Below are 14,908 nucleotides of genomic sequence, written 5' to 3' on the forward strand. Positions count from 1 at the left end.
GCCTGCTATTAATGGGCAGTTGATATCAGAGGCCCTATTGTATTGCTCGCTTGTATCAAGTGTGCCATGGAAACAAGTAGGCCTCAAAACACATTAACCTGGTAGGATGTGAACTGAAGCCAGACTTTGACTCTGTGCTAACATAGCATGGAATGAACTAGCAGGCAGATCAGATTTGTTTCGCTTGCCAGGCGAATGGGAGTGGCTTTGGACGTTACTGAACGGGAAGTTGAGTGGGGGGGGGGGAGGTGCTATGTACTGAGTTGAATAGGATCCAAATTGCAGCAGTCTGATTGGTCCTAGAACAATAGGATCCAGAATGCAGCAGTCGGATTGGTCCACAGGAGCCACCCGATCCAGCTCTAGGTGGAAGTGAACCCGCAACCTGATTGGCCTACAGGAGAATCCCGGAATAAGCCAATCATGTGGGGCCCATTCTGTAAATAATGTATATAAAGCAGACATTCTGAGGGAAATTCCATTCCTCCTCACCACTATGAGCTGAATAAAGAGCATGAAATCCACTCTTGACTCTGAGTATATTTCAGGGCATAAGGCAAAGGGGGCTGGCACCATGCATGCAGAAGTTGCACAGTTCAGTCCCCAACATCTGCAGGCAAAATAAACTCAGGTCTGGGAAGAAACTAGAGTTGGCAACCAACAAATATTTTGCCTGGCTACTGCCATTTTTGCTTCTTTGTATCAGGCATTGTGGAGTGGGGATGTCTCCTGATTCATCTAAATCTGTCAGGCTGCAATCTCCAAATCACCAAAAGCCAACAGGCGCCAGTCTCTGACCTGCAAAAACTCACCTCCAGTTCCAACTACTGAATGGATATTTTTTTAAAAAAAATGATAATGACAACAGTAACAATACCTCCATCTAGAGCAGGCATGGGGAACCAGATTCCCAGCTGGTGCGCTGAATCCATACCTCTCCTAGCCCCTGCAGTCCACTGTATTTTGGGGAGGAGGGTGCACCCACCTGTCAGCCACATACAAGAGTGCAGCACCCAAAATGGCCGTTGCAATCTCGTTCAAAAAAGTGGGATGTCCCATTTTCTCCCAGGACACCTGGCAGGTAAGAAAACATAGGGGAAGTGGGGAGAGGGGAAAATGACGCCCTCCACCTTGAGCTTCTTGGAGGGCCAAGGTGAGGCGGGAATATAAATAAAGAAAAATAAGATGCACACAGTCACGAAATTAAAAGACGCCTGCTTCCTGGGAGAAAAGCAATGACATACCTAGACAGCATCTTAAAAAGCAGAGACATCACCTTGCCGACAAAGGTCCGTATAGTTAAAGCTATGATTTTCCCAGTAGTGAAGTATGGAAGTGAGAGCTGGACCATAAAGAAGGCTGATCGCCAAAGAATTGATGCTTTTGAATTCTGGTGCTGCAGGAGACTCTTGAGAGTCCCATGGACTGCAAGAAGAACAAACCGATCCATTCTTAAGGAAATCAGCCCTGAGTGCTCACTGGAAGGACAGATCGTGAAGCTGAGGCTCCAATACTTTGGCCACCTCATGAGAAGACAAGACTCCCTGGAAAAGACCCTGATGTTGGGAAAGATGGAGGGCACAAGGAGAAGGGGACGACAGAGGACGAGATGGTTGGACAGTGTTCTCAAAGCTACAAACATGAGTCTGACCAAAGTGCAGGAGGCAGTGGAAGACAGGAGTGCCTGGCGTGCTCTGGTCCATGGGGTCACAAAGAGTTGGACAGGAATAAATGACTAAATAACAACAAGATGCACACTTGCTACTGCCATCAGCAGGCACAGCCAAACACTTCTGTCTCAGTGGCTGGGTAAGCTAGCTGTGTTGGAGGCAGGTAGACCGGGCAAAGCACTGCCCCAGCTACCTCCTCAGAGGCTCTAGCTGTGCACCATTCTAATTTTTAAAATTTCTAACCCCAGGGCGAGTGTAGTAGTGAGCTATGTCAATCAGACCACAGTTGGGGGGATCACAGAGCCAATGAGAGCACCGGTGTAGCAAGGAGCGGGCCAAGCACCCTCACAGCCTGGCCCTTTACTCTTCTCACTGGTCCCGCAATCCCAAAATACCTAATAAATACAAGCAAGCAAGAAAGCAAACAAAGGCGGCTGCACCAAGGGCCCATCGCATTTGGCCAGCAGCATTTCTTGTCACATGCAGGAAGGAGAATTTGTTGTCCTTCCCTCCCAAGCAGAGGAAACTTGTCCCCTTTGACCATAGAGGGAAATGAACATTATTCAAAAATGAAATAAAAAACAGACTCATCCAAATGCAGACATCACTTCTGGGAGTGCTTCAGGCTACATTGAAAGCTGCCCTGCCTCTGAGCAGTTGTTCTGTCATGAAAGAAAAAAGCACAGAGGCAGGGGAGAGTCAAGAAAAGCCCTAGGTATTTGTGTGCTACGCTTGTCCATCGACACATTCTGTGTGCTTTCTCGAGAACACCAAAACCTACAAAACACATTGGTTGGGCTAGTGGGCAGACTGCTTAGGGCTATGTCCAAGTGATTTTTGTATCTGTTTTATTTATATCCTTTGCTTTAAAAAAATTATACCGCTTAATAATAAAAACCTATAAGCTGCTTCCATAAAAGCAACACGAACACAACAACATTCAATAAAGGTTTCCTAAAAACTAGAATAGAACAAAACAATATATATCACAATTAAAAGTGGGCAGCGTACAGAACAAGATTCCTTGATTTGACGCTCCTGGCAAAAACAAAGCAAAAAAGCAACATTTTTGTCATCCTCAGAATGTGGCAAAATAGTCAGCTAAATTCCATGAGTGCTCAATATTTCAATTTAACACACACACACCCCCCCCCCCCCCCGAGCATTGTATCCAATCTGGACATAGAAGAATCACGCTGAAAAAAACAGAGCCTGTCTGGAAGAGGGTGACCAGAATGGTGAGGATCTGGAAACCTATGAGGAAAGGTCGAAAGAGACGCGTTTGCTCGGCAGGGAGAAGAGAATCATAGAACTGTTGAGTTGGGAGGGACGCTCAGGGTCATCTAATCCAACCCTCTGCAATGCAGGACTCTCAATGTGCAGCCCCCCACCCAATTTGAAACCATGCCGGACCCTGCTTAGCACTGCAAATGTGCTAGACCAAGGGTTGTCACACCGAAAATAGAGCAGATTTCTCCTCTCTTGCTCCAGAGGACACAACTTGAACCAATGGGTGGAAATTGTAGGGAAGCAGATTTCATCTAAACAGTAAGACACGCTTCCTAACAGCAGGAGACAGCTTTGCAAAAAGGGTTGGCTCTCCTTCACATGAAGTATTTAATCAGAGACTGACAGCCATCTGCCAGGGATTCTGAAATCGTATCTTGCACTGTAGAAGCTGCACTTAGTACCTAGGGTGGATTAAATGGGCTCCAAGATACCTTCCAACTCTATGGTTCTATGAATACTCATTGTGGAATATATTGCGTGGTTTCATTTGATAGGATCTGAATTAAATCAATTACCTCCTCTGTTGGTGATTTTTCAGGTATGTAAAAAATAATAATATTGCAATCAATGCTTTGCCAAGAGATGCTACTGCATTAGGTTTGTGTATCAGCATGCTCATCTGTTAAGAAATGTTGCCTTCCTTTGCTGTGTCTCTTAGGCGATAATCACTTACCCAGGAGTAAACCTCATTGAACTCAGTGGGATTTGTAGTGTTATTATATCAAGATTATTGGTTAGTAATTTTTACTCTTAAAAAACGATAGTACCCAACAATGATAAAGGAGTCTACTAACACATGATTACTTGCAGAAGTCAAAGGCATATCAAGACTTCTCAGTTTGTTGCAGCATAATGGGTATGAAAGAACTGCCACCAATCTGGTAATCTAGCATCAGCACAGACAAAAAAAAATTGTAGCCAACTGTGCAGTCCCAAATCCATTGGGTATACCATTAAATTCATTTCCCAATCCTGCAGCAGTCAGGATCGAAAACATGGAAATGGAAATTAAACTATTTGTTATCTACCAGTTGCAAATCTGAATGCCAGTCAAAAGAGGTTCCTAAATTCTACAACTACAGTTGATAATAACAGAAGTTACCAGCAAAAAAAAACAAACAGCAGCATAATGGGAAACAAATTGATCCTATTACCGCTGCAGCTGAATCAGAGTCTAATTTGCACACATGCTTATGAAAAAAGCATTGTGAGCGTGGCATGAAAAGCAACAGAATCCTCAGGTTTGCAGATATGAAACACAGCAAGTCAGCAAGTTATACATTCATCAATCATCTTCCAAGAGTAATCAAACCTAAGCTACAAATCACCAGCATTATAGCAACACGCTTTTTTAAAAAAAAATTTAAGCAGCAGGCTTCTGAATCAGAGATCACTGTGTGCTTCATAATTCACAAGAAAGGCATTTTACTTACAAGGCTTCTTAAGCAAATTGATCATTTTGAACGGCAGGTGAGAGGCAGAAGCAGAGAGCCTTTCCTGCTTTGATCCCCTTCAAAGGAAAAACTGAAACTATGAGATCACGGATGGAAAAATTTATCCCCAAATTGGTTAAAGAATATTTAAAAGCAAATGAAGTTTGTGTGGGCACAGCCTGGTGGTTCAAGTTGAAAATACATGGGCTATATTTGGATTTCAGAAAAAAAGAAACGCCCACAGATGTCTTTGGAAAGTAAAGAAGCCTCTAGCAGGAATTGTTCCTACTCAGTAAAAGTCAGCAAGGCAGGGCTCAAATTATATAACAGAAGGAAAGGGGGGGGGGACCTTAACAAAATGCACAAGCCCCATCTTCAAACCTCCTCCCCAGTTTAATCAAGCCATGACAACTATATGGACCTCTAAAAAAACAGTAGCTTGAGGGGCCACCAGAAAAAGATTGGGTTGGAGATCTTTTGCCTCCGCACTAACTCAAGCACTACAGAAAGATTTAGAATATGAATAATGAGCTTGGACCCCACAGCTACCCTCAAATATTGTAAAATATATCCCATTCACTTGCGTGATGACTTAGCCTCACCACATCAGAGCGAAAACATATGTGCCTTGATCATTATGGGCTGATTGCATAGGCTGGAACTAAACTGTTAAGGAACAGAAAGAAGGTGGCTGCTGAAAATAGAAGCCCAGTTTTGTGGTATCTTTCCCTCAAGAATGTATAGTACTATTTACCTCACATCCTGACATCAGCCAGTGGCATGGAGCAGGAACAGAGGGAGATTCAGCAAAATGATATCAAGGCATGAGGTAAATTGGAGAAAGGTGGACTTAACATGCCAGCACTTGGAACTGTGCTTGAGAATGAACTGGTGACTAATATAGTAGATTCAAAACTGACTTAATAGTTGCCATCCAGCTGGCCCAAGCCAATGATCATGAAGCAGTATATATTCTGCTAACGACAGTTTCTGATCATTCCTCTGAGGCAGTCCCTACATACAGTATTGAGGACCATGGTGAGACCATTTCTGTCCCGGTGGGATTGCAGTTAGCACATCAGCCTCAGCTAGTAAGAAGTACCTGGGAGCCACAGAGGCCATTTGTCTCTTCAAAGAAAACAGCAGATCTAAGTTACATGTTTGATATTTCACGGAAAGCATCACCCAGCCCACAACAAACTCAACATCACCTCCAAGTCCAGATGAATCACTCCTCACCGCACCCTTGTCTTATCTTGATTGGGTTTAGTTACTGACCACAGCCCTATTCAGGCATTAGGGCTGATTAGGGAATGTCAACATGAGCAGGAGCTGGGGATACACATCGACTCTGTCCCCCAAAGCCCTCATAACAACAACAACAACAATAATTTATTATTTGTACCCCGCCCATCTGGCTGGGTTTCCCCAGCCACTCTGGGCAGCATCCACAGAGACCAAAATACACTAAAATGTCACACATCAAAAACTTCCCTGAACAGGGCTGCCTTAAGATGTCTTCTGAATGTCAGGTAGTTGTTTATCGCTTTGACATCTGATGGGAGGGCGTTCCACAGGGTGGGCGCTGCTACCGAGAAGGCCCTCTGCCTGGTTCCCTGTAGCTTTGCTTCTCACAATGAGGGAACCACCAGAAGGCCCTCGGCGCTGGACCTCAGCGTCCGGGCAGAACGATGGGGGTGGAGACGCTCCTTCAGGTATACTGGGCCGAGGCGGTTTAGGGCTTTAAAGGTCAACACCAAAACTTTGAATTGTGCTCAGAAACATACTAAGAGCCAATGTAGGTCAGGAGTGGAGGTGAACGAGCCTCCACTCCTGACTTTCCCATATTGAGTGGGAAGCTCTGAAGAGGCATCAAAGGCTGTTCAACTGCACACACTGAGAAGCCTCCACACGCAATCAGGAACTCTGCCTTATCAGGGCTCCTGAGAACCACATAGGTCTTTAGCCTCCTTCTGACCCCACCGGAAGTGGAGTATACAGGGTCCAGTATACAGTGATATTGGGGTGGCGGCATCAGAATGCATGCCTCCCATGGCCTCTCTTCCTGTTTACATCCCCTACTCAGGCTGGGCTAGAATTTCAGGACTGCTACAGCTTCAGCCAAGTTTGATGAAATGGGGAAATAGAGTAGGGTTCCATCAGCTTAACACTTTGCCCCTAAATCCCTGGAAAACATTACTCAACATATTAATATAGATAGGCCTATTAAAATAGCAGGAGCATCAACTGCCCATCAATGCCCATTAAAAAGCTTACATAATTAGCTGCCAAGCTATACAAAAGCCTAAAGAAAAAGATGGCCAAGTCTTCACAATAGAGCATGTCTGTGCTCTCTGACAATGTGTAATTAAGGGCAGTTTCCTTGTCCATTCTCTAGCTGTGTCTTTTATATAGGAATAGGGGGAAAGTAACAACTCTTAGCATGACCTTTGGGGAAATGCATTAGCAGCACTGACACCAATTTGACATTTTATTTCAATTGCCTACTTCAAGGCGAGCAATAGCCTCTGGGCCTGCTAAGAGCTTCTTTAACTAAAATCTAGATATAAATCTTTCATGGTCACTTTATCAGGGCTTATGAAGCTGTTTTCTTCTCTTCTTTCAAATATGCATTATGCTCAACCTTAGGCAATGGGGTAAGAGAGTTTGAATTGATGCCAGAGTTAGACCTTGAACTCAAGACAACATGCCGGTTCAGCAAATGCACACCCTGGTGAGGGGGGGGGGGAGAAGTGAGCTCCAGATGCCTGTCAGCACAGATGAATGTTAACAAAATGTAAACCAACCAAAATATTGCAAAAATCGTCCCATTGGAAACAAAGCATCAGAATGCCCAGCAGTTACACGAAGGGCTGAATGCGTTGTCTGTGAAAAGAACGCCATATGGAATTACAGTGGTACCTCGGGTTACAAACACCTCAGGTTACAAATGCTTTGGGTTACAAACTGCGCTAACCCCGCAGTAGCACCTCGGGTTGAGAACTTTGCCTCAGGATGAGATTATTATGTTTAATCATAAAATAGTTATTTCTTCATTTAGGTATCAAATTGAAATTTTATCGATAGGTTATTATTACAGCTGGGCAACTTTTCAATTTATTGTCTGAAACCGGTATGACGTTCAGATCGTGATACCGGTTGCAGACTTTTTGAGCTGGCAATATACATCACAGCTCGCCAACCACTGCCAGCACAGCACATTTTACTCCCAATCTCTTTCCTCCAGTGATCCAGCTCTGATCCAGCCTTCTGGCCATTCACTCACTGTGAGAAGTGAGGTTACAGGGAACCAGGCAGAGGGCCTTCTCGGTAGTGGCGCCCGCCCTGTGGAATGCCCTCCCATCAGATGTCAAGGAAATAAACAACTATCTGACTTTTAGAACACATCTGAAGGCAGCCCTGCTCAGGGAAGTTTTTAATGTTTGATGTCGTATTGTGTTTTAATTTGTTGGAAGCCACCCGGAGTGGCTGGGGAAACCCAGTCAGATGGGCGGCATATAAATAATTTATGATTATGATTATGATTATGTGGCTCATTCATAAGTCAGGAGGAACCTGTGCAATCATTTAAACAGTATTCCAGCAGTTCCCATGCAATTATGGTAACTTCGTAAGGACTCCACACTGATAATTGAAGGTGTTTGTCTGAGCTTGCTAGTGGAGAGAGCAGTCTCTGCTGCTAATGCTCATCCTTGCATTTCAGCAATGACATAACTCTTAAGTATTCATATTTTACTCAAAAAGAGACCTGGCACCTTGCCTTTCTTGTCTAATTAAAGTTGGAGATCCTTTAAGCTCCTTCCAGTATTGTTTTTTCTCATACATATCTGCTGACAGGTAAATTCCACTGCCACTTTTCATGGACTGGGTGGTTAAAAAAACATTCATGCACAGCCAGAGAGATAAAAACTGCAAACTGAAGGAAGTGTAAAACACCGTTGTAAGGGGTGGGAGAAAGGCAATGAATTTAGTGAGGTCACACAGCACGCTTCAACACACAATGAAATTATTCTCTTCAGCTGAATAATTTCATGTCAGTACACTGCACCAATAGTCACAGCAAAAACAAACAAAACCCACACTATTTGCAATTATAAAGAGACAGAACCATCACAATGCTGTCTGCATCCATTGATTCTCTTTATGCTTCCACTTTCTCCAGTTCCAACCCAACTATTGGACCAATGGAACATCTGCCGCAAGCACTGCTTGTGACCCAGTGACCAACGGAGAAGTACTGAGTGCCCCTGGACTCCCCTATGACCTCTCAGCAGTGTAGATATGAGGGAACTTATAATAATGACCAGTGAGAAAATAACCAGGTTCAGTCTTTTATTCTGTCTCCAGTTATGGAGTCAGCTTTGGGGAAAGTTATGAGGACAAAATCTCATATAACATTTTCCTGTGCGAAAAGGCTAAAGTGATTGGGCCTTGTCAGTTGGTTGAGGGGATTGTCTCAGGGGAGACTTGACAATATGTTTATAAATTAACGCATTGGGAAGAGAGGAAGTTTTTCTCCCCCTCTCAAAAAACTACAATTTGGAGCAGCCTTACCCCTCCCAGAGCTATAATTCTCAGCATCCGCAACACAGCTAAAGCAGTTTGCAAAATTCTTCAGGTGGGGAATGCGCTTTGAATGTGCTTTAAATGTATGATGTGTACTCAGCCACAATCAAATGTATGGCTTTCTCCACTAGGAGATGAAGTGATGCCTTCAAAGGAGAATTAGACCCATTCACGTTGAATAGACCCATCAATGAGGAACAGTTGAGAGAATTGGGTATGTTTAGCCTGGAAAAGTGGAGTCTGAGAGGAGATAGCCATCTTCGAATATCAAAAGGGCTGTCTCTGCTCTGGAGGCTAGAACCTGAACGAATGGATTCAAGGTACAAGGAAGAAGATTCTGACTAAATGTCAGGAAGAACTTTGACAGTAAGAGCTGCCTGACAGTGGAATGGACTCCCTTGAGAGGCTGTGGACTCTCCTCCTTTGGAAGTTTTTGAACAGAGGTAGGGTGGCCATGTCGTGTTGGATGATCATCTATCACATATAATTTAGTGGAGATTCCTGCATTGCAGGGGGTGGATTGACAGACCCTTGGGGTCTCTTCCAACTATACAATTCTATGATTCTACGAAAGCCACTGAACATCAGTTGCTAGGGAACAACAATGGAAGAGGGCAATTGCCTTCAGGCTTGCTTGTGAGCTTCCTGGAAGCATCTGTCACTGTGGAAGCAGAATGGTGGGTTAGAATTACTAGACAAACTTTCACCCTCTCAGCAGGAGTCTTACATCACTTATATTCTTATCCATTTTAAAAGCTAATCTTGTGCAAGCATTTTGTGTTTCCAGATTGGGACAGCTTCTGAAATACTGGAATATTTAGCTGTCTGTCAATTTGGGTCCGTTCCTGCATCAGTATGATTTCCATCCTATGCCCTTGGGCTATAGTACCATTGGCTGTTGACCTGGCACAAATCCTTTAAGAGGCTGAATCTTTTCTCCAACTCCTTGTATGAAGCAAGTGTAAGCAGGGCATCAATAATTCACAACCAGTGCCTTATTTCCACATCAGCAACAATAATATGTCTCTGTCTTAAGTGTGCGTTTCTTGTCTCCCCTCTTTCTTAGGTAGTGAAGCTGATTTCTTTGGAGAGGTTGTGTTCCCCTTCAGGGCAGAGGAAGAAAGCCTAAAGAAAAAGGAACAGTTCCTTACACATACCCCACCCTAAGTTGCTTTCTGGCCTCAGCGCAAGCTGAACCACGTGCCAAGTTCTGAAATAGCTGCTGTAGCTGTTGCAAACTCTTAAGTGTAGACAGCCAAAATCCAACAAATTATGAGCTTATATTGCAAGTATATCTGTTCAGGATTTCAATGGGAACACTTCCATGTTTAGCACTATGAGAGAGAGAACAAAACTCTGACTAAAATAGCAGCAATGGGGTACTTTTTAGCAAGAGTATGTCTCTTGATGCATGAGGGTGCAAAGTTTTGAGTGACGTGGAATGCTTCATTCAGTATGTGTTAGCCTCAAAGCTTTTTAAAACACTTGCATTGCTTGTCTTTTTTATAGCTTATTCTCTGGGGTAAATGTGGAAATAGTTGCCTATGCTCTGCATTCCTGGTTGGGGTCATCCTATCCCATTAACAGGAAGTGTTGTTCGATTCTGGCTGCCCAAATGACTGGTAGTATTGACGGCTTGTAAGTAATACCCTAAATGGGTTTATGTAACAAAAATGGTTCATTGCCCTCATAATTTCAGTTCTAAATATCTACTGTGTGACCCTTAGCACTCGACTACCTGATTTAGGAGCTTCAAGGCCTTATGTGACATCAGGGTACATAAACCAGTTGCAGCCTTCGGCTTTTGTCTTCTTGGGGTGTTAGAAAATAGGAAGGCATCTTATTTAGCTCAATACAGTCGTACCTCGGTTTTTGAACAACTTAGTTCTCGAACGTTTTGGCTCCCGAACACCGCAAACACAGAAGGGAGTGTTCTGGTTTGCGAACTATTTTTGGAAGCCGAATGTCTGATGGGGCTTCCGGGGCAACCAATAGGCTGCAGGAGCTTCCTGCAGCCAATCAGAAACTCTTCTTTGGTTTCTGAACGTTTTGGAAGTCAAACGGACTTATGGAACGGATGCAGTTACACTTCCTAGGTACAACTGTATTATCTAGTAGGGTGTGCACCAGATTGTGCTGGATCCCCAAGCAAATTGGGATTGAACCAATTTGAACAGGGGGGGGGGGGGAAGAAGTATCATTTCCTCCTCCTCACCCCTTCCCCTCCCAACTGTGTGTGTTTAATTAGGGTTTTAAAAAATCCTAATTGAACACTAGCCCCACCCACAGATTGATCCGGGACAGAATCTGGGTTGGATTTACCTGGGTTGGCCCAGGTGAAGTAAGGGCTGCTCAAGGTCCCCAGACTGAGCTTCCCAGATTGGGTTGGGAAGGGCTGTGCAAAGCCCTATTATCTACACCGACTGGTAGCAGCACTAGCTAATTTCAGGCAGGATTCCTTCACAGGCTTACTTGGAGTTGCGACAGATTGTGAGTGGGAGCCTTGGAGCCAAGTGAGGATTCCCAGGTAAGATCCTCCCTCTATTGTGTGGGCAGGTAATCCCTCGCCTACCTGGCCTGATCTCCTTGGCAACGCTTCCCCCAGGTGGGATTGGACAACTGACTGGGGTAGGCGGAGACCTCCAGGTATCCCACCTTAGGGAAGGCGAAGCCAAGCCTATGCTGATGGAGTCGCTCCAGATCCAGGGGCTGCGCGCGTCGACGCAAAGGGCGCCCCCCGTTTTATGTGGGCAGCAGTCATTGAATGTAAAACAAAAGCTCTTCTGTGTCTATGGTGACATTAGACTAGGTTCAGCCACTGGTTACAGGCAACATTTCCAGCTGTAGGAACCTGGGGTCTCTCTCTGCTGTGCCAATTCTGCCCCACCCCCCTTTCTTAATGCTTTGGTTGATTGGCATCTGTCTATCTCAGGAGACAATGGAGGAGTGTGCCTTTGGGGGTGAAGTCAAAAGGTTGGAAGGTTACATAGTGCTGGTGTTTTCCCAAGCAATTTCCAAAAGAAAATATGCACCACAAAATCAATTAAAGTAACATGGATGTGAATGTCCAAAAAGATTAACCAATTCTCAAATTCTGTCTCTTTAATTTGCATCCCAAAGCAAAAGTTTAGGGTTTTGTTTTTTTCCAATACCTGCAGCATTGCTACCCAGTCCCTCAGACTGAACATTCTGTTCTGTATCTCTTTCATCTGTAGCCATGGTTTTGCTAAATGTTACTGAAACAAATTACAGCATGACAAAGTTTACATTGATTAATCATGGAATTCAGGTTTAACACCATTAGAGTGCAGGCTCGTTTCAGCATTGTCTGATTAACAATGAAATGAACCATACCTTAGCTGGGTTACCCCTGCCCCAGAAAGGCAATGTGCAAGAAACAATGGCTCCAACTTATTTTAATTACTTTTCCTTTTTTACACAACACAGGAATGGAGATTACCTTTCATAAACAATGATGAGAGTTGTAGTTTTTCTTGTTTATACCATCATCAGGCAAAACAAATGAGCTTGGGCATAATAAGGTTTGAACTGCATAATTGTTTTTTTCATTACAACTAGTTTACGCCTGCTGCTCACCTCCCCAGGAGCCCCATGGAAGGGAGGGAAACAAAAAAACACCATGCTCTGAAATCATGACATTAAAAAAAATGCCACATCAAAAGCCAACATTAGGAAACCCTGCCTTGGAGGAAACAAGGGAGGAGGAAGGCAACTCCTGTGAACTGAGTAAAGTCTAGGACAGGCATCCCCATATTCAGCCCTCCAGATGTTTTGGGACTACAACTCCCATCATCCCCAGCTAACAGGACCAGTGGTCAGGGATGATGGGAGTTGTAGTCCCAAAACATCTGGAGGGCAGAGTTTGGAGATGCCTGGTCTAGGAGGTGGAGAGTATGGGCAGGTGGGGGAGAAATGGTAGAAGAGAGAAGGGTGAAAGAAAAGGGATGAGAAAGTGATTCGAAAGACAATGTCGTAGGGACAAGGGGGGAAAATGGGAGACAGGGGCAGAAGAAGGAAGGAACTGAGAATTAAAGAGGACACAAGCAAGGAAATGATGGTTGCAAAGAGAAAGGAAGGGTGTGTGGGAAGGGGGCAAACGGTGGGAAATAGAAAATGCTGAAAAAATTACTGAGAAAAGGAATGAGTAAGAATGGGAAAGTGAGAAGGAAGAAGGAAGGAAAGTGAAAGGAGGAGTGAAAGTGAAAGACAGGGTTGTTGTTTTTCTTCTCTAGCTCAAACTCTCCAGGAGTTCAGTGTCTAGAGCTGGGGACACTTAAAACTACAAGCTGGAGCCTGAAGCATAGCAGATACCTGCTCTAGGGACAAGGCAAAAGGGCAAGGCTCCCATTTATACCAAGTCTGGCCAATCCAGAGCATTATGGCAGAGATAAATGTTGCAGATCCCATTCCCTTTTACCCCTGGAGAGAGTGGTAGAGAGTGAACAAAACAGATCACAAAGGGTGTGCTGGATAAAATAGGACTTTAAATTTATTCCCCGCCACCCAACTGGTTTGGATGACTGTAAGGAGGGAAAACGGTGACAAGGACATTCATGGATCAAAAAGGAAAAGATAACTATGAAGGAAACAGAAAATAGATTGCTTTAATAAAACAGAGCTAAATGTAGGCTTTTTGTATTTTGCACCAGACAAAGGAATTAAGACAGAGTAGAAAGTATGCCTGTGTGTGCCTCTGTGTGTGTCTGAAACTATTACCAAAGAGGAAATGGAAAAGCAGACTTGAGAGACTAGAGGCTTGAACAGACTAAAGAGGGTGGGTGGGTGGGTGGGTGGGTGTGTGTGTAGAAAGAGAGCAATAGTAGATAGGTCATCAAAAAGCAAACCCTTAGCCTGAAACAACATACCAAATAATTTATGGCAACAATGGGTTTCAGCACTATAGCAACATGCAATAATTCAACAGACAGCTGAAAAATAAAAATTATTCAGTGTGCTGTTTCATACTGCGCTGCAGCCAATGAAAGAGTCTTTAAAAAAAAGAATTATCTGCATGGTGACATGAAATAAGTACTGTATGGTGGTAAAGTAAATGTATGTATAACTATGGCAATCCGGAGTAAACAGGATATGTTTATCCACTTGGCTCCAAATATTAAAAACTGTAGGTGATTGGGAATCAGCATATATTTGAAAGAATGCAGAAACGCCAACACAACTCGCATACTAATTCAACATGCTTGCAAAGAATTTCCTTCCACCTACAGCAGGCATCTTCTAGTATGCATGGCTTCCAGTCAGACAAAAGCACAAGTTATTTCAGCTGCAAACATAAGTTAATGCAGGAATGGTTTTGCTTGGCGTACTGGGAGGCAGTAGTGCTGTCAGAGTAGCACTTTGGGGTAGAAGGCCAGGACCCTACTCAACACAATGAGTAGGAGAACTGGCTCACCACACTTTACCAACTGAGTAAAATGATAAACATTACCATCTAAACAACTAAGTTGAGAGTCTAAAAGCTGCTTAACTGTACCACTGGTATGTCTGTGTGAGAGAGAAAGGGAGAATAAATGTCACTGAGGGAAAACTAAAGGGATTAATATCAGTTACTTTATAACATATAAAGGGCCAAAATTAGTCTTCTGAAAAATGTTTGCTTATATTTCTAAACCTTTACTTGCAGTGCAAAACACACAGAGTTCAACAGCACACGTGCGCGCGCGCACGCACACACACACACACATTCTACTAACAAAGTTTATTTTTTTATATATAAAATTTTTATTGGTTTTACAGAATACAGAAATACAAAGAAAAACAAATAAAGACAGAAAAAGAAAAAAGTAGATGTTTCAAATTTCCATATTCCCTTTATCTGGACTTCCCCACATCTTCCAGACTCTGCATTATTTATAGTACAAACTTCAGCAATTTATTATCTTGTTTCAT

At 43.6% G+C, this 14,908-nt stretch overlaps 1 protein-coding gene across 3 annotated transcripts in view; it reads right to left on the reverse strand.

Annotated features, from left to right (window-relative positions):
- Positions 1-14,908, reverse strand: part of CRACD (capping protein inhibiting regulator of actin dynamics) — a 124,341-nt gene that overhangs the window by 65,068 nt on the left and 44,365 nt on the right. Inside the window, exon 1 of one of the 3 annotated variants that reach the window (XM_081875615.1) lies at positions 4,394-4,514. The exons of the other annotated variants lie outside the window; for them this stretch is intronic. Coding sequence (XP_081731741.1) covers positions 4,394-4,418 — 25 coding nt within the window. The 5' untranslated portion in view covers positions 4,419-4,514. Of the gene's footprint in view, positions 1-4,393; positions 4,515-14,908 lie in introns of those variants that run through there. 3 annotated transcript variants of the gene reach the window in all.

The sequence above is a fragment of the Podarcis erhardii genome, assembly GCF_964252035.2.
Source record: "Podarcis erhardii genome assembly, chromosome: 9".
In the NCBI taxonomy this organism is placed as follows: domain Eukaryota; kingdom Metazoa; phylum Chordata; class Lepidosauria; order Squamata; family Lacertidae; genus Podarcis; species Podarcis erhardii.